General features: G+C 35.3%; 1 protein-coding gene across 1 annotated transcript in view; it reads left to right on the top strand.

Moving 5' to 3' along the window:
* LOC108727749 (beta-1,4-glucuronyltransferase 1) overlaps positions 1-11,481 on the top strand; it is a 41,032-nt gene extending 29,551 nt beyond the window's left edge. Inside the window, exon 4 of the mRNA XM_018455978.1 lies at positions 11,092-11,481. Coding sequence (XP_018311480.1) covers positions 11,092-11,298 — 207 coding nt within the window. The 3' untranslated portion in view covers positions 11,299-11,481. The remainder of the gene's footprint in view (positions 1-11,091) is intronic.
* The last annotated feature ends 10,904 nt before the right edge of the window (positions 11,482-22,385 follow it).

Genomic DNA, 22,385 nt, shown 5'->3' with positions numbered 1-22,385 from the left:
CTCTCGCCACTTTAATTCTGTACCAAGCCGCACCCATGCCCCCTCTTAATGCTGAGAAGATAAGTGGAGGCGCCGTACGACGACGGGACACGTCGTATTCGCGGGGATTTACGTCGACGTGCGATGGCATAAAACTCAATTATCAGATTTAGCTCGCGGCTTACTGCCGCGTAGCCAGCATATTACTCGGCGATGCCATTTGGAAAAATTATACGACCCTGTTTACCGTCGACCACCCCTACTTTATGTCGGCATGCGCCGGCACGTCTTCATTTTAATGCGTGTCACTCCTTTGCGCGCTTTGCGTTCGACGAAACACATACGTTTTCTACGCGGCGAGAGATCCGACGTTATCCGAAAAGTGCCACTCGCGGCTTTACCGTTCTGCGATGGATATTATTCAGCGTTTCGAATCACGGCTATGGATGTACCGTCGCAGAAATATGGGATATCCGACTGTCGAGCTGTCCAATGGTATGGCATTATATTGGCGTCATATCTAAATCGAGCGAAGCGACTCGATAAAGAGAAATTTGTGGAAGAGACGCGATGTAATTGTAATTAAACCAATATACAGTAATATTTGTAATGAATAAACTGAGCTATTTGAGTGTATTTTAGTTTATATTATTGAATATTTCGTCTTATAAATTTTCTCAGGCATTTATAATACAACTGGACGGAAACAAAGTTTTGCTAAAAGATTTAAAATTTTGCTGTGTATAAATTTAAAAACAATTTTGTTGGAATATAAATTATGTTGGAAACTAAAAAATGATACGCAATGCTGCAAAACATTTTGATATTTTATCAACCATTTTAATTTCCAATAAAATTATTTTATAAATTTATATCTAGTATTAAATAAACTTAAACGATAAACTTAGATCTTTCAGCAAAATCGTTCTCTTCGCGAGCTAATTTAACTTATATGTAACACATATATGGGGAGATTGCATTACAAAAGATATAAAAAAAGAAAATGAAGAATATTTAGATGCGTTGTAAATAATTTTAAGAATTTTATGTACCTATACAGGATAAATCGTGGAAATTGTGGTACAACCGATAAGAGAGTGATTTTACATGAAAAAAATAAGTTAAAACGTAGAATTTTATATGAAGCTTTGTTTTCAGATAACATGTTAATAATATATGAAGTAAAATTTCATTGTGTGCAAATATCCTATTTGTGTAATCTCGATTACTCGATACAATAAAAACATGAACAGAGATATAAGCAGAGCAGTCTACAGCGAGATTTATTAAATTGAAATAAGAATCTGCAAATATTTAAAGTTGATTTTTCCAAAAACAAAGCCTCATATGAAAAAGTTCTGTTCTACATTTTGAACTTATTTTTTTATGTAGAATCTTTTTCTCGATTATACCACAATTTTCCCAACATTTTGTACGTATACAATTACTCAAACTCATATTGAATGTTGAAACTCGTTATACATTTGAAGTAATTTTTATGAAGTAATTGTAAGAATTATTTCTACAAAATAATTGTAAGGATTATTCTGCGGAACGGAAACTTGCGGACAAACTAGTAACCAAATTAAAGAGAGCCGTTGCGGTTTATGCGAATAGAGAAATTGGCATGGGTTTCTCGATGAGATTACGTCAACAAAGCTAAACCGTTGGTACGCAATGATTTCGCTGAACTACCCGAAACACGTCGGTACGTAAGGAATTCGCAGCGAGCTATGGGGGTTCTTGAATATCAAAGGGACACTCTGTCTTTGAATTTCGAGCATCGGGATGCCACGAAATCCTTCTGCAAACGGTGAGGATTGAGTCGCGCAGCTTGCGCCGGCGCTGATTTTAGTCAATATAACAACACAGTAATTACGTCACGTTTAATTTGCGAGATACATGACGTGGCACAACCCGGTATGCATTCCGTTGCTTAGATTGTGACACGTAATGTATTGTGTGCGGCGACGTTGCAGGCAAACTAAACCAAACTTAATACTTCAATCATAATGAAGAAACGTTTGTGTTACGCGCAGCCATATGCCATCTACGAATGATTAAGTTACGTATTTTCCAAAGCTTTGAATGTAGAGAAATTAATAGCAGCAATAAGATATTCTTATATTTCTATAAATGCGATCGTGTAATCCTATCATCTTCTCCATTATGACAAATGAGACATAATACGTTTAAAAATATGCAATTTTTGAAGTCATGTAATACAAATTCACTATTCTCATTTCTTTTGAGCAATTTAATACGATTCCAGTTTTCATGACGTCCAAACTATCTGACGTTTCGTTTCGATTAGCAAAGGTAATAAAATATGTTGGATATTACATAACGTAATGCTGCATAGGATGTCACCTGGCCGCGCAGCGACTTTTCCAAGCGAAATCGAACAGGAGTTGCCGTGACGATGGAATGACATAAAGAGCATGAACTGTCAGCATGGTGTCAGGATCGTAATGGTCCGCAGCGATGATAGTGACACCGTCCATTCGATACCGAAGCGTAAAATTAACCCGGGCGCATTTCCCCCAGGTACCAGGAACGTAAGCTTGTCCTACGCGCGACATGCAATTCCATTTTTGCGAGAGAGCGAGATGTACCGCGTTCCCGTTTCCGCTAGTTGTAAAATTTTAACTCGCTGCCGTGTGTTTGAACGTATGTACCTCTTTCAGTCCGAACGTGGCAGTGCTCCGACGCGAAATAAATAAAACGCCAAATAAAAGCCGCGAGGCACGTTTATTAATCGGTACAAGCGACTCTCTCTGTCATCATAAATTATATTTTTTCAAAATTATGCAAGTTGTATAGAATTAACGTAAATATCGTATAATATAAGACACATATATAAAATATATCGCTCATCCCTTATTTCAAAAGTGATATAATTTTAAAAAACATGATTTTCAAATTATTATCATGAATTAGACAAACGTTATCCTATAAATCATCAAAAGTGTTTCTTCAATAAATCATCAAGAGCTAACTTGACTTCACAAAAAATTATCAAAATCGTCAAAAAGGATGGCTTTTCAAGGGTTGTGAAAGGAAAATGAGACAAAAATGATGTTTGATTCGTATTAAAAAATAGGAGAGAGATTGCAAATACGGGTAAATGCGAATGATACTATTGCAGTTTATTAGAGTAGTGATAACTTCTCCAATGTCCAATATGCTTAATATCGCATTATAATACGTAACTATGGAACGCACAAGTCGTTTAAAATTAATAATTAATACCATTATATGTTTTCGATGATTTTGATGTAGGAGAGAATAGAAGAATTACGAATATTTAAAAGATAAGCTAAATAAACGATTATTTATCAATTATAGAAGTCTTTATTCAAAATTTATACTGCAATAATTAATATTTGTGTATTATTAATATAAACTGATAACAACATTTTAAACTGATAACAAAACCGATTCAGCATTGCCACGTGTGTTGACAAGGGTTTTGTTTTTTGTTGAATGTTAATTATTAGTTATTAGGTTGAAGCCAAATCTGCAATTTCTTTTAAAAATAAAGACTTTAATTTTTTAATAATCGTCACTATTTAATTTTTACTTTAGGTTTGTAGTTTTTCCTTATATTCTTTTTATTGATATTATTTGATTAGTCAATAATCTTCTATCAAGTTGAAAAATAATTTTGTTTATTTTCCAGAAAACTTAATTTTTTTTTTAGTTGCATCACTTTTGAAGTTAAGAAGCGATTTCATTTTTATTTTTTCTGATCAAATAGGAATTTCTTATTTCATCAGAAAAAAATAAAAATAAAATTGCTCTCTTATATAAAAAATAAACTAAAAAATTCTTATTTTATAATTAATTACTTATTTTATAATTAATATCATCTACATAGATGCAAGACATATTTTATTTGTTGTAACTATAAAGTATAATAGCAGTAATATGTTCTCTGTATGCCGTCGCACGTACTTACAACTATGTGGTCCGATTATCTGACGCGCTATGCAGATGCATATATGGAAATGCACACCCGTGATTAACGCAAATACAAACCGCGCTGCGTTGGTGACTGCAATATTCTGCGTTATCATTCGAAAGCCGCAAATGGTTACCTTATCTCCCATTAAAGCGACAATCTGTATGTTATCTCTAGCCTTAAAAAAATGATTTCTCTTTTCATTATTATAACAGCACAAAGTTATTATTATATGCATGTACTATTCTCTTTCTCATTTTTTTTTTACGTTTCTTGTAGCTATGAAATTTATTGTTTTTTGTATAATATATTAAAAAGAAAGATGATTATTATTATTATTATTAATAATAAATTATAAATTTCTAATCTTGGTAATAAAAAAGCGGTTTGAAATTATTAAAGTTTCTTCTCGTATCTTTTTATTTTCTAACTATTAAGCTTGTTCGTGAAAAATATGCATGAATAGTAACGATATTTTGAGAGAAAGAGCTAAACGCTTCTCATGTGCTTGTTAAAAGGGTCATTACGAAACATACAGAGTAGAAGATAGATTTATGTGGATAATATATTCCATGCTTCTTGCATAATACCTTCTTCTCTGCCTCCCGTGTGCTCTCGGTTTATCCATTTTTTACGCACACACGGCACCGTCACGACCGCCCTTTGAGTCCTTTGAGCCGCGTCAGAAGAGAGATCGTGCGTCGAGTTCCGCAAATTGTTCATCCCGCCGCAGAAAAGTTGCAACGGGCCGCTTCGCCGCCTCGCTTTCGCATCCTCCCGGGAGCTTTGACGTGTATTATGCGTTATTGTGCGTTTACGGAATGTTTCCTACTTGGCCATGACGCGATGGCAGTCGTCGATGTTACGCACTCGGTGGTTCGGAGGGCTCGTGGCGCGGAATTTCCGGAGAGCAAGTTTTACGGAATAGAAAGTATGTCGGGTTTGTGTCGCATTTTCTCTTCGTTTCGTATTATATAGCTACGTCGGCCGTGTGTCGTGCACTGTACATCATTAATGCGGTGATGCCCGCTGTACATGTATTATCCAATAATTGTTGCAATGACGAAAGTTTCGCGTGGAAACAGAGCATGCGGCGTGCCAGTATGCATTCGCAAGCGGTATCAGGACTTGCATAAGTTCAGCAAACATCATTACGCCCGCGACTCTGTAACGAATGTGAGGCCGCGGGGTTTGTTAATTAAGAAGATACGTCAGCCCGCCCGTGTTGTTTAATGCAATCTGTTCCCCGGAAAACCCTCGACAAACAGTTGGTCGTCGTCTCTCCGCAACTCGGGTAAGCGCGAGACGTGCACTTTAGCCGCCTCCGCAAGAATGTGATCTGCGCGCGAAACTGAAAGGAATTTATTATCTGTCCAATTAAGACGGATAATTATGCAGCCGTGTCCACCACTCTGCGCTAGCTTGTTAGTTGTATAATTCATGCGAGAATGTCATGCATTCGTTTTGAAACCATCACGGATCAGACTTTTATCATTCTTCAGTCGAATCGCGTGCTCTTAAAAACGCAACGCCGTAATTACGTTTTTATTTAAAACTTTTTTTCTCCCGTTATTACACTTGTACCTCGGTGAAATTTCCATCTTTAAACACATATTATGTCCCTGTATGTATCACTTGTATAAAAACAGTTTTACACATTATTATCAATCGTACACTAAGAAATAAGGACGGATTTTCTGAAGTATCTAAAAATTTAGCTACGTATGGATTTGAAAACAATTTTGTTAGATCATCAAAATAATTTTGTATAATAGGATCTCAAACTGGTTGAGATCCTAAAATATCAAAATTTTTTTTCATCATGTTTGATTTTTCTACAAAAATTTTTTAATGAATTATTTTCGGATCTGTAGTTAGCTAAATTTTAAAATAGTTTAGCAAACTCGTTCTTTCCATATATGTATAAAATAAATTTTACACAGAAAAAACGATTTGCTGAAAAATTTAAAAATCTAGTTAGTTACAGATCTGAAAATTATTTTGTTTGAACCATTAAAATAATTATATAGAAAACTTATAAAACTAGCTGAAATGTTGAAACGTTTAGTAGCTAGAATGTTGAAACTTTTTATCGCATTGCTCACCGTGCTTGAGATTTCTACGTAATTATTTTAAATAATTCCACAAAATTATTTTCGGATGTGCATCTAGTTAAATTAGATATTACAGCATTCGTTCTTTCCGTATTTGTTATATTTAAATCTTATGATAAAATTTGTCTATAGGCGGAACGATAATTGAGCCGTTTATTTTGAAAGTGGCCTAAGTCCATTTGTCAATTTTTTGTTGTTGACTGTACTAGTGTGTACAACTTGAAGTTAGCTGTCATAAACAACATTTTGCGGTTAAGTATATTCAGAGTATACGATAATTTCTGACACATAAATTTTCGCAATTATTTCAATAATTAAAAACATTACTTTGAAAGTGGCCTAAGTCCAATCTATTATAATGTGGAAATCATAGACCACAAATTTTTAGTATCAGGACATTCATTTTTACCGAATGATAGAGATTTTGGCGTCGTAGAAATGTCATTAAAGAAAAATAATTTACTGTTTGTCCCCCAAGATTATTATAATGTTATCAAAAAGTGCCGGAAAGGTAATAACTTTATTCTAAATGAAATGAAACAAGAGGATTTCATATCAACAAGATTTTTGGAGGACGCAGTTTTTAAAAGGGTAAAGAATTCTAACGGAGAAACAATAAATTGGTTAAAAATATGCTGGATGCGTTTTTTGAGAAATGAACCATATAAAATTTTCTATAAGATATCAATGGATGAGAATGCAGAGTTTAAAATCCTGGATTTATTACCACGTCGGGGTAGACCAAGAAAATTCGAAAATATTGTATTGACACCACTTTATAAAAATATAAGACAAATTTCAACAGCGAAATAAGGACATGATGGACTTACTACGATATATACTACCGGAGCACCATGACTTCTTCAAATCCCTCCCGCATACACAAAATGTAGATGAGCAGTAAATTGTTATGTAATTTATATAGTTAGAAGATTTCCTGAATTGCATAAATTGTGTTTTTGAAGTGTTGTAAAGAAATAATATAAAATAAATTGAGTATTGTTTTTTCAATTTGAAGCATTTTAAATTGTCGAATGGACTTGGGCTCTTTCAAATTTTATAACAAATCTAGTTGTTAATTTTGAAAGTGGCTTAACTCCATTTGTAGTAAGAAAACACATATTATTCACTTAATAATTGCTATTATTTTAATAGGAATTGTAAATTTAACTCTCTTAGATACACTTAAGCAGTGTGACATGTTGGTATCCTATACGTATATTTTTAATTTTATTGAAACGCAAACTCTTAAATATCTCAATTTAAAAATAAATGGACTTAGGTCACTTTCAAAATAAACGGCTCAATTATTCATTAATCATTTGAAATGCTTTAGAAAATACAATTCCGATTCTCATTACGCGTAACTTCGTTACATTGCATGAGTGCTCCGTCACCCTTCTGTCATGTTCGCGCCGTATCATGTTAGGTGCTTTCACGGCAATTGTGCGGGATCGGACTCGCCCGAGGAAGGAAATCGATGCGGGTTATAAATGAGAGTTCGTCTCGCCGATCGCGGGACGTATATGTTTTGGCAATGTCAGCACTGTAGTAACGTGACGAATTGTGTGTATCCATCGCGACACGTACTGCGGAGACAACCCTGGGGCATCGTGGCGTCTGTCGCACGCATGTCGCGCCATCATTATGTATAATTATTCACCGGGCCACGTCTCCAAGATCTAGAACATGACAGATTAGATTCTGTCTATCAATTTCATCCGACGATGTAATCCACGTGCACTGCTATCCCCGTGGATTACTGCTTTGTCGTATTAATTAACAATAACTCTGCCCCATAATTAATACCATTATTTGTCATCCGCTCAATACGTTTCCATCATTTAATTTCTAATGCGATAAAGATCTAATTTAGCGCTAAGTCCGCTTTCTGCGTTTTTGAACAAACGTGATATTGAGTTGGCTAAACAATTTTCTCGGTTTTGTCAGTAGGTGACAATAATGTCGTAAACAAGTTTTGATACAGTGTTAAAAATTTCATGAAATTTAAAGGGATCCTAAAGCCGTCTGTATTATCGACTAAATCGTAATTTTTGTATAATAAATACTTTTTTCCTCTTTCACAGATTCAAAAATCCTTTTTCAGGATAAAAGTATACACATTATTACGTGTTTGTGAAGTGGAGTTTATGCTGAGAACAACTAAAAATTTTTCTTAAGATTTCAATTTTGAAATTTTTGACCGTTCTCAGCATAAACTCTACTTTATAAATACGTATTAATGTGTGGACACTTTAATCCTGGAAAAGGATTTTTGAATCTGTGAAAGAGGAAAAAAGTATTTGTTATACAAAAATTATGATTTAGTCGGTAATACAGACGGCTTTAGAATCTCCTTAATGTACTTTTATGTTACACGATTTGAATTTAATTTCATGACATTACATTAAATTTAATGTATTTATAACTGAAAAGTATATTTGCATACAATGTACATGAAAAATGTATTTTTCATGAAACTTTATGAAATTTAATGTAAACCGATGTAAACGTTCACTATATTTAAGTAACTACTGTAATTTAGTTTTCAGTTAAATCATTCATTACTTTTAATTTCATAACCACGAGCTTCATTTATAATACATGTAAAGGAAGCATTTTTAATAGTAGGCTAATTACAGTGGATGATGATGAAATCAAGGGGCTTGATCGAAAATAATTTGTACCAAATCATTCAAGATATCGCAGAAAAGCTTAGAATATTTAAATCGAGTGTTGTGTGGAAAGTCACTTGCACAAATAAAAAATGAGAAGACTTTTTAGCCAACTCAATATTTTGATCATTTTATACTCATAATGAATAATGATGCACAATTTGATATATTTTTGTGTATCTCTTTTATTATATGTTTATTTATAAAAATCTGTGGAATCAACTATTTCACTGAAATAAATATAAAAAGCAAGCGAGGAGAATAGCATATTTTTGCGGATAAGAATCTCAAATAATCACGATTTTACAATAAATACCGAGTACAATGTTTATAGTAACGTCTGCCGAAACAAAATAAGGAAGCAAATTGAAGCGAGCTTACGATACTTGTGCCTAGCTTTCGATAGTGAAATGCATCGTTACGCGGAAGCAGAGAAGGATCACTCGATATGAGATCAATCGCTTCCGATGAGGGTGCATCTCGGTTGGATGCACATATATACACAGATGTATTCACCGTACATTGTTACGTGTGCGATTATTCACGAAAGTGCATTCAGACCGGAAGAGAGCGGGCGGACCGGATCTCGTCCGTTAGGTCTGTCTGGCTTGTCCCGGATGGCAAACCGAGGGCGAGATTACGACGCCATCCGCCTTTCTCCATGCTGTCGTGCTGCTTACGTTGCCGGAAACATAGGGCTTCCCGCGAAGATGTCACTATCCGGACGAATATCAGCGGTATGTTCCGAAAGCCACTTCCGCCGAAAATGGAACGCACGTTCGGAAAATGGCACGGGGCTCGCGCTCATCCGGAAATCTCGCAATGTCATACAATACTTTCGCGTGGAAATACGTTTGCCGGTCGTGCCGCTCGGCGGTGTTCTGATACGTCGTAAAAATCTATTTGGACAAAATAAGTCTTGACACACACAATTCTATACCGTAACGTGCCAAAGTTGTGTCACTTTTTATGCGCGTATAGCTAGTATTTGTGACATGACTCTGTAAATTTTTTTACTAAATATAAATTTCTCTGTAAATAAATTTTCTCGGTTTAACATTGTTTTTTATCATAAGTAATCACAGTAATTATTTCTCCCCTAAATATGGCTTAATCCTTTCTAGGCATACATATATTTATTTATTCCGTAAGCTGGGTTTTTTCTATCTAGCCTAATTTTTTTTATTGTTCCAGGCTTTTAAAAAATCTAGGAAAAAATTCAGGATTACCTTTTAACTTCTCTGCTATATCGCTAAATAGTTATTTAACTTAAATATTAAAACCTTTATTTAATAAAATTTGAATAAAGTTTGTGACAAGAAATTTGATAGCAGAATTTTGCTTGAGTTAAAAAAGATTCAATGTGCTTATAAAGAGTTAATTGTTTCAGATTTTCTTTTATTTTCAGAAACTTTAATGAAAGATTTTTCAAACTTAAATGAACAATTTTCCAGAAAGTTTAATGAAAAATATTAAATAGTGTGAAATTAATCGGGAAATGATGTCTTTTTCGTTTATTTGCGACTGTATTTTTACGCTAAATCGATATTTTGAATAAAGGAAAGCCATCTCGGTTCTTGACGGGTAATAATGTTCTATTCATCAAACACACTTTTACTATCGAACGCTCCTTATAAAAGACAATTTCGATATAACCGAGTATTCTCGCACGTATTCACAGGCGAGGCGCATTGCGACACGTGCTCGTATTAAGATTGTCGTTTGCGCCGACCTAACGTCATTCCCCCGGTCCGGGTCGTATTCCACAGGAATGACGAGCATGCATGTCGCTCATTTCGCACACATGCACGCACACGGCGCACGCAGATGCAGCAGGTGCACGGCTTACGTAGACGCTCGCGTTTATTACGTCGCGAGGCAACGGAATCTCTCCGCCCGTCGGAGTTTCGAACCAGAAACACCCTCGGCTCCGAAGCTCGAAGCGGGCTCGTAAAGAATCCGGGCGCATTCGTTCCGCCGTTCGTCTCGTCCGTCCGCAGTTACCGCAGATCGACGCAGAATTCCTCCGTGTTACACATAGCTGCTCTGGGACACGAGGGGTCTCGCCGTGGAAACTGGATTGGCCCAATGGGATTGGAAATGAATCTCGCCACCGCACCATTTCGTAGCTTCATGACCGCGTGACGAATTCTTGCTTCCTAATGTTGCTTTTGGTCGAAAACGTTATTGAGTAACAGATAAATTAAATCAGCTAATATCCTAGAACGTGGAACATGGACGATCGATTGAACCGCGTGGTTCGGTTTTCGGTATGAGATATATTTCAATTTTCAACATTAATTTTATTTCAGACGGTAAATTTGTCTCGTGTAACACCAGCCGCTCGTTTTTCTTGCAGGTTTACGAGATGTACGTGACGGGTTATCAGTTCAAGGTACTATCGCCGGTATTTACGGGCCACTGGGGACTACAGACCAGGAAGACCAGGCCCGGTTGGCGGGAGCGTCAAAACAGTGCCAACAGGAAACAATTCGAGACGTTCAAAAAGGAAGTGTTTGCTCGTTACATGCGAGATCCGCTGAAAATGATGAAGAACGCCAACTGACGAAAGGCTCATCGAGGATCTCATTGACTTGAGACTCCTCCGTTGATTAAGTTTGTCCTTAGGATTAACATTGAGGGAATCCAGAGTAGAATTAGGCCTCTGGCTACTGTCAGTGCTCACCACGTAATGTAGTTAATAGATTCGAAGTGTTTTTCATGTGATCGAACAAGTCAACGAAGAATTCGCCCGTCTAACATTCTTTATCTTCTATTATTATTTCATGATATTTTAATGTATCATGTAGATCTGATAATTTCCCTCTCTCAACTTTACTTAATTTTGATATAAATTTGACTTATAGAATCACTTTTTTATCCATCGATATCAATTTGTATGTTATATAAACAAGCGTTTACACATTCTAAAGCACGATAACGCAGAATAGATAGAAATTTTTGACGAAGGATTGTCGATCTTATCCTTCGGAGTGGGAACAATGATGAAATCGTAATATTAAACGCAACGATGAAGTGCCACGATATGCTCGAAAGAACAGATGCCAGATCGGCTAACCGCGATCGACGGATTTGCGCTACTTATCGAACCTTCCGGTTCAGCGATTCCGCGAGGCGGAATCAACCGCGAAAGCTCTTGTTATTTCCACTCACGATTTCCCAAAGTCATCAGAGACCCGCCATGCGAGATCGCGGAATAAATATCTCGTCGTGAGTTTCGCGGCACGTACTCGCGCACGACGAGCGGGAAAACGAGGGCAGGGGATCTTAAGTGAGCGTACCTCGTTAGCTGTCTGGGGCTTAAGAGGGTGGCGTTTAAATCCAAAATCGATACTCCGCTTAACGCTACTAGCGTAGCGCTTCGAACGTAAAATAAACAAATGGCATAAACTCTTGTCGTGGCGTATGGTCTCGGATTTGTACTGATAGAAGACGCGAAAGTAATTTATATATGATATCTCTCGCGGTACCCTTAATCATTAGGTTCTTTGAGGTAATATTCAAGTTAATTTCTTTCTCTTATAAAACACAATAATCTTTTAATTATAAGAATTTTATAATTCAGGAAATTTTATGAATTAAACATTAGGATGGAAAATAGACAATAAAAAATTTCAGAAGGTATATACTTTGGCCGAATTTTAATTTAAGATATAACGATTAGATTAGATAATTTTCTAATATAATCGTTAAGTCGACTTTAAATAATTTGTATATAATGCAAGGAATGCAAGGAATTTCAAATATTATCGTAAATAATCAAGTCGAGAATAGTAAATATAAGTGAATGGAAAGTAATAATTTTGCGTCATCAAAACATATCGCGCCTGACGATTCAAGGAATCGACGACATTCGTGACATCCCGAGGCGTAATGCACGTATTTCATTTAGTATTATAATCAAGCAGCTTCACAGAAGGGATGCACGTCTTTACGTTAATACGTTAATATCGACACATTTACTTTACATTATAAACTTACAGAATTAATTATGTTGGACAAGATGTCACGAGATTTCTAGGCACGTATGCGCGAATGGTCCCCGTTTGTTCGCCGCGTTCAACAGCGACGATTGCTCAATAAATATTAGCATCGACAACGTTTTATCTAATTTAATTTTTATTCTCTTTCTCTCTTTTAACTGACATGGTACGTCCTTCTCAGATTTTTATAAATCCTTTCGTTGTAATAACGAAGTGTTATTGAATAAAATTTCATTTCATTGCTTTCATTTGTGCTTAAAAGAGCTTACAACAAAAGATAATAAAAAATATGTATATATAATTTATATAAATATAGATATCGAATATATTTATAAGTATACAATTTTTTATATTTATTCTGACTTTCAAAACTATGAAATAAAATTGCTAATGTCAGTTAAAAGCTGAAACGTCAACGTTTAGTTTAAGACACAGAGTTATCTTTATATTGTAATGTTTTTACTGATAGATGTATAAAATATAATATATAGATGTGTTGTGAAATAATAAAAATGCAATAAAGAGAATATTATACGACTATATGTAGTTGCTTTATCGATCCTTCAGATAAATTTATTGATAAGAAGCACAATATATTATAAGATGCTTTTAAATTCATCTAAAAATAATTATAAAATTTCACACTTTTATCTCGTTTCATAAAATAATAAAATTTTAAGGCATATATAAAAGGTCTAATATATAAAATAGTTAATTAAACTATAGTTTATAGCAAGTAAAGTGATATACATGTCATGCTGAATTAGGACGTGTATAAATTTTAAATTCATACAAGAGAACTGTATATGTAAGCATTAAGATCCTGACTGAATATAGAATTTTCTCATTTAATTAGATTTATTCTCGTTCTAAATTCGTATCCTATTGTTTATAATAAAATTCTCTTTAAATCTGATGTTCTCTTCTATTGGTTATTGCGACAAGTATTATTATTGAAGCCTCGGTGGTTGAATTTAGATATGATGCCCTGGAAAGTCAGGAATTTTAGGTTCAAACCCTGAAGTAACATTTTTCGTAATAAATTATTTGCAGTTTATAAATTTTCATTAACGTACGACGATTAATATTCTGGTAAAAGATACTTATTAGCATTAAAAAAGATATTTATTGGCATTATTAAATTGCGCTTAAACAATTTAATATATGATATTACTATTCTGTGATTCTGTTAAATGAGTTTTAATTTAAGGTATGACGATTAAATTAGATTAAATTAGAATTTTTACATAATTGTTAAATCGACTTTTAATTTATAAATAACGCTAATAACGAGATACGAGAAATCTCAGATATTATCATAATTAAATCGAGAACAGTAAATATGAATAAATAGTAAATATGAGTGAATTAATTTTTCTATTTATATCTAAACCTCTATTTAGCTACGAGTCTTAAAATGTAAATATTACAAAATGATGAATGTGAAATCTTAAGTTTTTCACACATCGGCGTGCACTGTCTCGAAGACAATAGCATCGCTCTCGTATTATGCGGTGTTGTTCCGTAAGATAACGCTTGATTCTCCCGTTCATCCCCTAATCCTGAAAGCTACGCGAATAATCCGATTAAGTATGGCGCTATTGTGCTTTGTGAGCTAGAATGCGTCAGTTTTTTTTTCACGTCTATCTGGGACAATTCCGTGAACGTTCGGCAGTTAACTCGAATCGCGGATACAATGGTCGACAATAAAAAGTATCTATATATAGTGAAATTTCACCGAGTGTGTGAGATGAAAATGCTAACGATCGAGCGGTTTCAGGGCACATTCCAACGCGGCTCTATGGTGCCAGGTTGCGGCGCGTAGGTACGTTTTATCGTGTTACCGCGGTTGCATCGCGTGTCATAGGTGTCGGCTTCGAGTGCATCGAGACTTTCGAGTATACCGTGAAGAGATATCGAGGACACGTGCGTTGAATATATCGAAAAGTATGAAAATGTGCGGGGATTTCTTCGGGGATAGATTTTTCAACGAATGTAGAAACGTTTCTTCCGTAATAAAAATATCGATAGAGAGGCTATTATTGATTACAACTCTCTAAAAATTTTAATATCGGAGAGCAGCAAGAGAGAGAGAGAGAGAGAGAGAGAAGAGATATCTTAGTTAAAATTCACCACGAGTCAAAGTTTTATTTTCCCAAAGAGCTCCTCGTTGCCAATAGGTTCCCAACCTGAAAATTATATTAGCTTTCCAACATTGTTGCAAATAAAAACTCAAACTTCGTCAAACTCGAATAATATCTCTACGGTATCATTCAGGCTTTTTGGCATATCTTGCGTACATAGAGATAAATGATTCCTAGCTTTGGGTACACATGATCTTTGCAAGCACTCCGGAGATTATTTATTTAGTCTCGATTTCTGTAATTGCATTTTCAAGGCTTTTCCTTCACGAAATCTTTCTTCCCGACAGTTTCTCGTACATCGGAAAACATGACAGGAGTTTTCGTAGCCTACGTCTATGCATTCAGTGATGTAACTTAATGTTTAAGCTCGAGGTATAAACCATTTCCCTGGCGTTCCCCGCGATCGTTTCGGTTTAGTAAAGTTTGTTTACGACTATCGTATCTCGTTATGGAAGATCGGGAAGGATGCGAGAATCCGTAGTCGTAGTCGTAGTCGTCGTCGTCGTCGTCGTCGTCGTCGTTGTCACCGCCGTCGTCGACGACGTCGCTGTTATCGTCGTTATCACTTCTTGTTGGACCAACGTACGGACGCGCTATCCTGGCTGTTGTAAAGGATTACCGCGCGCAAGAGAGCGGAAGTTCTTTAAAGGAAAAAAATACGGATTTACTTACTTCGCAGTGCGCCGAACGCAAGAGAGAGAGAGAGAGAGAGAGAGAGAGAGAGAGAGAGAGAGAGAGAGAGGAAGGAGATTCTACTCTACTGCACCACACGCGTACATCAACGTACATATATCCTCGCGAATATCTCGCCACTTGTGAATATCGTTAATCCTGGAACGAATTTCTTGAAAGAGCACGCGTCGTACACCACGGTTTAAGTATAATATATTCCGGCGCAAATGTTAAAGCTCTCGTTGTATATTCAACGCCGTATATACGGGTATATGCTCATTAATAATCATAAGAACGCAGAAGCGCACCTCTAATTGCGTAATGGTGATCATGGTGATTAGAATTTAAAGAGAATATTCAGTTTGGCTGATGAAGAGATGAGATATCACTTCTTGTAAAGTGAAATGATAAGAGATAAGAATAATTATGTATCTTCTGAAATTTGTCTTATACAATTATATAAGATAAATAATAAATAAGAAAGTTATCTTATATAATAAACATTTTATCTGCTAATATATATTTTTTTTATTAAGGTAAGCTCTTTTCATTATTATTTAAAAGATAAATTTGAATACTTGTACACCTTCACGCAACTGTTTACATTTGTATTTAGTATTTAAATGCTTCCTTTTTGTTATTTTCTCATTATATCTTCATGTTGCAATAGCTTAGCTAAGCGATATAACAGTTTTACAACGATTCTTTACACTTTTTATGCCGCCAATTCGTTTTAAGGATAATTTAACTGACTATGTAATGTCTGTGTTTCTACCAATATGGATTAATTTTAATCTCCTTTTAATTTACTTTTTATCTTTTTCTCATTCTTAGAACTGAAGAAAAATAAAACGTAAGTTAAAACAAGGATTAAAGTTAATCTACATTGATAGAAATGGGCTCTACACATGTTTTATTGGAATAGACGCTTTATTTCATTATTATTCTGAATATTAATGTAGAAACATGTATATTTTTATGCAACTGTACTTAGCGTTTAAAACATTTTCTTCTTCACTGTGTTTTCGTATTACGACAGTTTAGCTACGTAATGTAATAGTTTTACTTAAGCAACGACGACCTCTTACTTTTCATACCGCCGACTCGTTTCGAGAATAGCTTAATTTTCTACACGTTGCCAGCTATTTAGCTAGTTCTCTGCCAGTTTGCACGAGTCTGACGGAAAAAGGGGATGTGGGATGATGTGTGCATGAGAAGGATTCGCCGCGGGATACGAAGGATGCAGACAGAACGGTAGATAGGACGCGCGTATGTGTATGTGTATCCTGGTGTACCCGTAGATATCATGTAGGTGCGCGTCGTAGGTAGATATTACACGATACATCCCCCTACCTACCCCTGTACTCGACTAAATTATTAGATTCATCCTCTTGACTCCTCATCTCCCGTTTTTCTTGTCGTAGTCGACTTGGGTAACTTTTTTTCACTTCTTCACTACGGAGAGCCACCGTTTCTCCCTCTTATCCTCGTCTAGATTTTTCTATTAGACTCCTCAAAGCGGCTCGAAAAGGTATACACAAAAAACGTCGCCGCGCGCGAAAGAAAAAGCTCGAACGTAATGGGAATATTAAAATGGAGTTTTGAAATGGTTTACGTGTCGACCTACTCCTCAAAAAGCGAGCGATTTTGAGATTAAACCATTTTGCAGGAATGTAGCGAAGTGGTAGAGCGTAAATAGATTTTCCGTTGTATTGGCTATCGGTATTATGCTTGATTAATTTATCACGAAAATCGTTTGCAATTCATTACGTTACCGAATAATATTAATCTTGGAATGTTGATATAATATTGATTTTCATATTATGGCGCTGTTTCAGTTTTATAATTAGAAAAGAAATTATTGAACATTTTTATTTATAAGTTTATTATAAATAAAACTTTAAAAAATATGAATGTGGATTTAATATCATGTAATGTTCATATAATTCTCGTGTGGGTTTGACATAGACGTAGTTAGGATTCTGTAGGGGAGGGGCCCAAATTAAAGTTGAGACTTTTGAATCCGGGAGGGGGGAGAAAGAGTAATCAAGTGGTATGGATTATTGGACTTGTTTTATATTATTATTTTTAATTAATTAGTAGTAGATAAATGATAAAATCACACATATTTAATTTACTAAGTTACTTTAGTTTTCTCTTAAAAAATTGTGATTCTTTGACCTGGAAAAATTTTAATTTATAATACTAGCTTGGATTTTCAAAAAATCTTTCTATAATTTTCACCTCCAATTCTTTCTTCTTTTCCAAAATTAATTTCTTATGAATATTTATTAAGCATTTTTCTCTTAAAAATTGTGATTCTTTGACCTGGAAAAATTTAAATTTATAATACTAATTGTCTTAGATTTTCAGAAAATCTTTCTATAATTTTCACCTCCAATTCCTTCTTCTTTTCCAAAATTAATTTCTTATGAATATTTATTAAGCATAGTTCATTTAAGCAGTAATTATTTTTGTTCTTTAAGATTTAGAGGGCCCCCTGCCTTTTCTTGGTTATGCCCATGTGAATTGATATAAACATGGATTTTAAATCCACATTATGATATTAGCATAAACACAGGGGTTTTAAATTTGCATCATGTACATGATGTTAATATTAACACCAACACGGTGAGAATTATATAAACGCCGCATGGTGTTGAATCCACACCTATATTTTTTAGAGCGTAGATTTATTAAATACGTATTAAATACGCTCTACGTAAAACAATAAATTGAGATCGAAGGAAATGACAGATGAATGAAAAGAATCTCTGAGAGAACGTATATAGAACACGTCATGTGCGTTCGAAAGAGCGAAACTCGTCTTCGAGCGTTCTAGCGATTCAATTCTATTTCGCCCCGTCAGATGTTTGACGCTTGGTTAAATTCGTTTATCCGCACTGTCACGAATTTTTCGTTGCCGGTTCCGAGGACAAGTTCCGGGCGCGCAGATTGCGCCTTCCTCGTGACACACTAAGTTCCATCTCGAAGAAGCGGAAATTCTCTTGCTGGTAGATAGAATTCCAGTCGTCCAGTTCTGTTCGAGAAGTTCAAAATTCGTTACAGTAGTTCGCACTGCATTAACGTTATTTGCCGGCAATTTTTAACGCGTTTAAAGCATCGAAAGGATATCAGAATGATAAAAATATTGAAAGAATTGTATTAACTTCGTGTTATTGCACTCTCGCTTTTTAAGCTATTAAATCCAGGTAGCACACGGCAACCGGGAAATAGCGGTATAACGTTAAGCGAGCGGTCGCTAACGGGTAACACCGGTAGCCAGTGTTCCTATCTAACGTCGCCTAATACGGGGACGACTCTAATCCCGTCTGATCTTGAATAATCTGAACTAATCTCGTGCAATCTAACGGCAGCTTTCGGCGCCGGGTATGAGCGTCGGTGGAATAGGTCCGTTTTCAATTAGAGGGAACATTTTGCTGATGGCGCCTTCCCCGCTGGTCCCGTTGGTCCCGCTGGTTTGGATGTCTGCCGAAACTTCGTGCGGATACGGAAGGAAGGTTTACGGATACGGATGCCGGTGGGAATCTGTCAGTAGGAGCAATCCCCATAGATAATCGCCGGATTATGCAACCGGATTAGGATTTTCTACAATGCACGCGTGCGTGAACTTTCTTACGGACACGTACCTTACCTTGATTAAATTTTAAGCGCGATCAGCCGAGAGGTCCCACATAATCCCTCACTTTAATAGAATCCGCCGCGTATTTTCAGTGTTCTCTTCGCTCTGTCAGAAATAGACATGAATAGTGCAAAGTCGGGTTTCGCGAAAAAGCTGTGTCCATTTGGAAATTGCCGTTCATCAATTGTACCCTTCTCGGGTAGAACCGTTGAGATCGAAATGGAATGTCAAGTTGACGTTTCGACATATACTACGTGCATTGTTTGAGCAAGTTTTTGTGTTAGCGACTGTTCCTGATTGCTAACGGTACAATGCGGCTGCACACGCTACTTTTTTCTCAATTCACGGCGCATTTCAGCAGCATTGCAACATATACACTTTCACGCGAACGCAATCAATCTCGGATTTTTATAAAATATCGCGAATAAAGTAAAATTTAGCGATTTTGTAAAACTCCCCATTTTTTCGCGTACTCTCTCTACAAACGAAGTGTGACAACTAACTCAGAATTGCTACATTTCTATATACAACAATTATTTTCACATATTAAATTTCCACATATATTACATTTTTTTAAAAATATTCCTTATTACATCCATTAAAAAATCATTTACCTTTAATAATATTTAAAAGCTAAATAAAATATAAGTAAATTTCCTGTATGAACCTCCACTGTTTTTAGTGCGTAAATAATATTCATAAAACATAATTTGTAAATAATTGGAATATATTTATTAACTAAAACAATTAGATGTGCAATTAATTTTGTTGGTAAATACATCCCAATTGTTTGCAAATTATATCTTAAAGTCCTTTAAATAAATACATTATTTATATATGGTACATACACACTAACAACCACGGAAGTTCGTACAAGCAATTTACTTATGTTTGATTTATTTTTGGAATTTATTTACAAAACTATTTCTATTTTAATTTAAAAGAGTTAAATAACACATTTAAGAGTTAAAAATTAATGACTCACATAAAATGCACGAACATTTCAACATGGTTGTTAGCGGTAATATCTTCAAGACGTCGGTTAAGAATTCCGATAGGCAACGCTTTCGACGTCAGATGATGAAGAATGGAGAAGACGAAGTCATGGCATAATACGATGCTTCGTTATTCGTCGACGTGATGTCGGTTCCCCGCGTGCTATCATAGTCGCTTCGAGTGACTTCGGCGTGCGTTAAACTTGCACGGCATCCTCGGAAATTTTGGAGATCTGACACGGACACCCAACGAAACTTTTTGAAGTCGCATAGTGATAGCAGTCACGAAACTTAGTACTTCGCGTCTTGAGCGAGAAGTTCGGTTGTTCTTCTATACGCGAGTGGGACGAAGAGACGTGCGTGCTATCTCACCGAGTCTTCTTAATCGAAATACATTTTCGCGCTGTTATCGCTAGCACTTATAGCGCAGAATATATTCGACGTTATAGATATCTTTACTTTGCTGGATAACAATCATTTTCAACAATAAATACTCATAAGTATATTATTGTACCCACATATGCGTGCATTATAAATTCCGCATCTGTTCTGACGATGTTAATGGACGATGTTCTAGAAAAGAAAATGGTTAAGTAATATTCAATTATTATAATTAATATTAATATTATATTATAATTAATCATGTTAATATAATAAATAATGTTAACATTATAATAAATAAGCTAAATGTATAATATATAAGCATTATACTAATAATTAATTGATATCATAATTATATACATATTATTACAATGCTTCTACGCTGATTTAATTTTAACAAACCTTTAAAAGGAACTCTAGGATTTTAAATTCCAATTTTTCTTTATTTTTAAAAACGATTATTTTTTCCACTTGCTTTTTTAGATTATTTTTCCAGACGTTTTCCAGAAAGTTTTTAACTCGTGTTCATTTTTAACTTTCTCTTGAAATAGTTTTTAACACAAAGATATTGCTATTGTTTTATTCATTATATGCTATTTAACTCCAAATTTAATTATTTTAAAGTTTTGCTTGACTAAACTTTTAATTTGAGATTATACCATAATATTACAATTATATACAAAATAACATTACAATTAGTCATGTTGTAAATAAATTTCACATCATAAATGTATGCATTAATAAGTATACATATAAATTTTTGTAATTCTTATTTTAGTTTTGTAGTTTTAGTTTTCATTTTTAGACTACTACAACATTTTATTTGCTTTTTTTTACAGAATGAAATACTTCTCTGTCAGTTTGTGACATGAGTTACTAGTGTCTTTCACAACGAGCATTGCATAATTGTACATTATAGCGGAGAAGAAAGTGTTTTTATCTTAACAGCTGGGTACAGCAAATAATGAACAAAAAATGTTTTAATCTATCTTCTTAATCCATTTTCCAACTGTGACTTATTTTCTACGGATAGCACCTGCTCCTTGCAATCGTGCACATTGAATTCTTCCACAATCTTCTTCACTCTTCCACATTAATTTACCGCATCCACCCCCTTGCGATTCGATTTGTTACGGTAGGATCGTCTCTTCATGATTCGTGCAGATCGTAACTTCGCTGTCTTTTTCCTCATTGGATTTCGAGTGTCAAATATTTGCGGAGTCTGACGAGGAGAAAGGATAAAGAAAAAGGACACGATCCTCCTCTAGATTGCATGGGGATGCGGGTGATCAAAAGTTCAGGATGGTTGGGACGAAGAACGCGAAGGGAACGGGCGGCGTCGCGACGACGGCAGTCGTCCTACAGGGCCGGTAGGCGCTTTGGGCGCCTGCAGGACGAGAATCGTTTTGTAATTGATAGGAGTGTTTGTTCGCGTTTGTAAATACCATTCCATTAGTGCCGCCGCGAGTACGAACTACACGAACTTTGGCGCGCACGCCGAAGTTTCGCGTTTCCCGGAGCCACTCCGACCGGAAGTACGACTAATCATGCCGCCGCTGTCTGCCTTCCCGCTTCGTAACCCTCGCGAGTACACAGTAACTATACACATAGTTTGACGCATCATGCACTTTTTGCACGAGTACCAAGACTGTACACGAGGAATGTTTCAAATCACATTTATCATTTTCAAGCTAATTGGATAATTTTCTAATTGATACTTAATGAAAATTAAGTTCCATTTTCATAAATGTCAATTAAGTTTAAGTAATATTTAACCATTTCTAGAAACGATCGGAGATAATTAATTAAAATTG

This window comes from Mycetomoellerius zeteki, unplaced genomic scaffold, assembly GCF_001594055.1.
Source record: "Mycetomoellerius zeteki isolate Tzet28-1 unplaced genomic scaffold, Tzet1.0 scaffold52, whole genome shotgun sequence".
Lineage (NCBI taxonomy): Eukaryota > Metazoa > Arthropoda > Insecta > Hymenoptera > Formicidae > Mycetomoellerius > Mycetomoellerius zeteki.
Note: the sequence above shows the minus strand (reverse complement) of the source record. Positions and strands in the feature narration are given on the sequence as shown.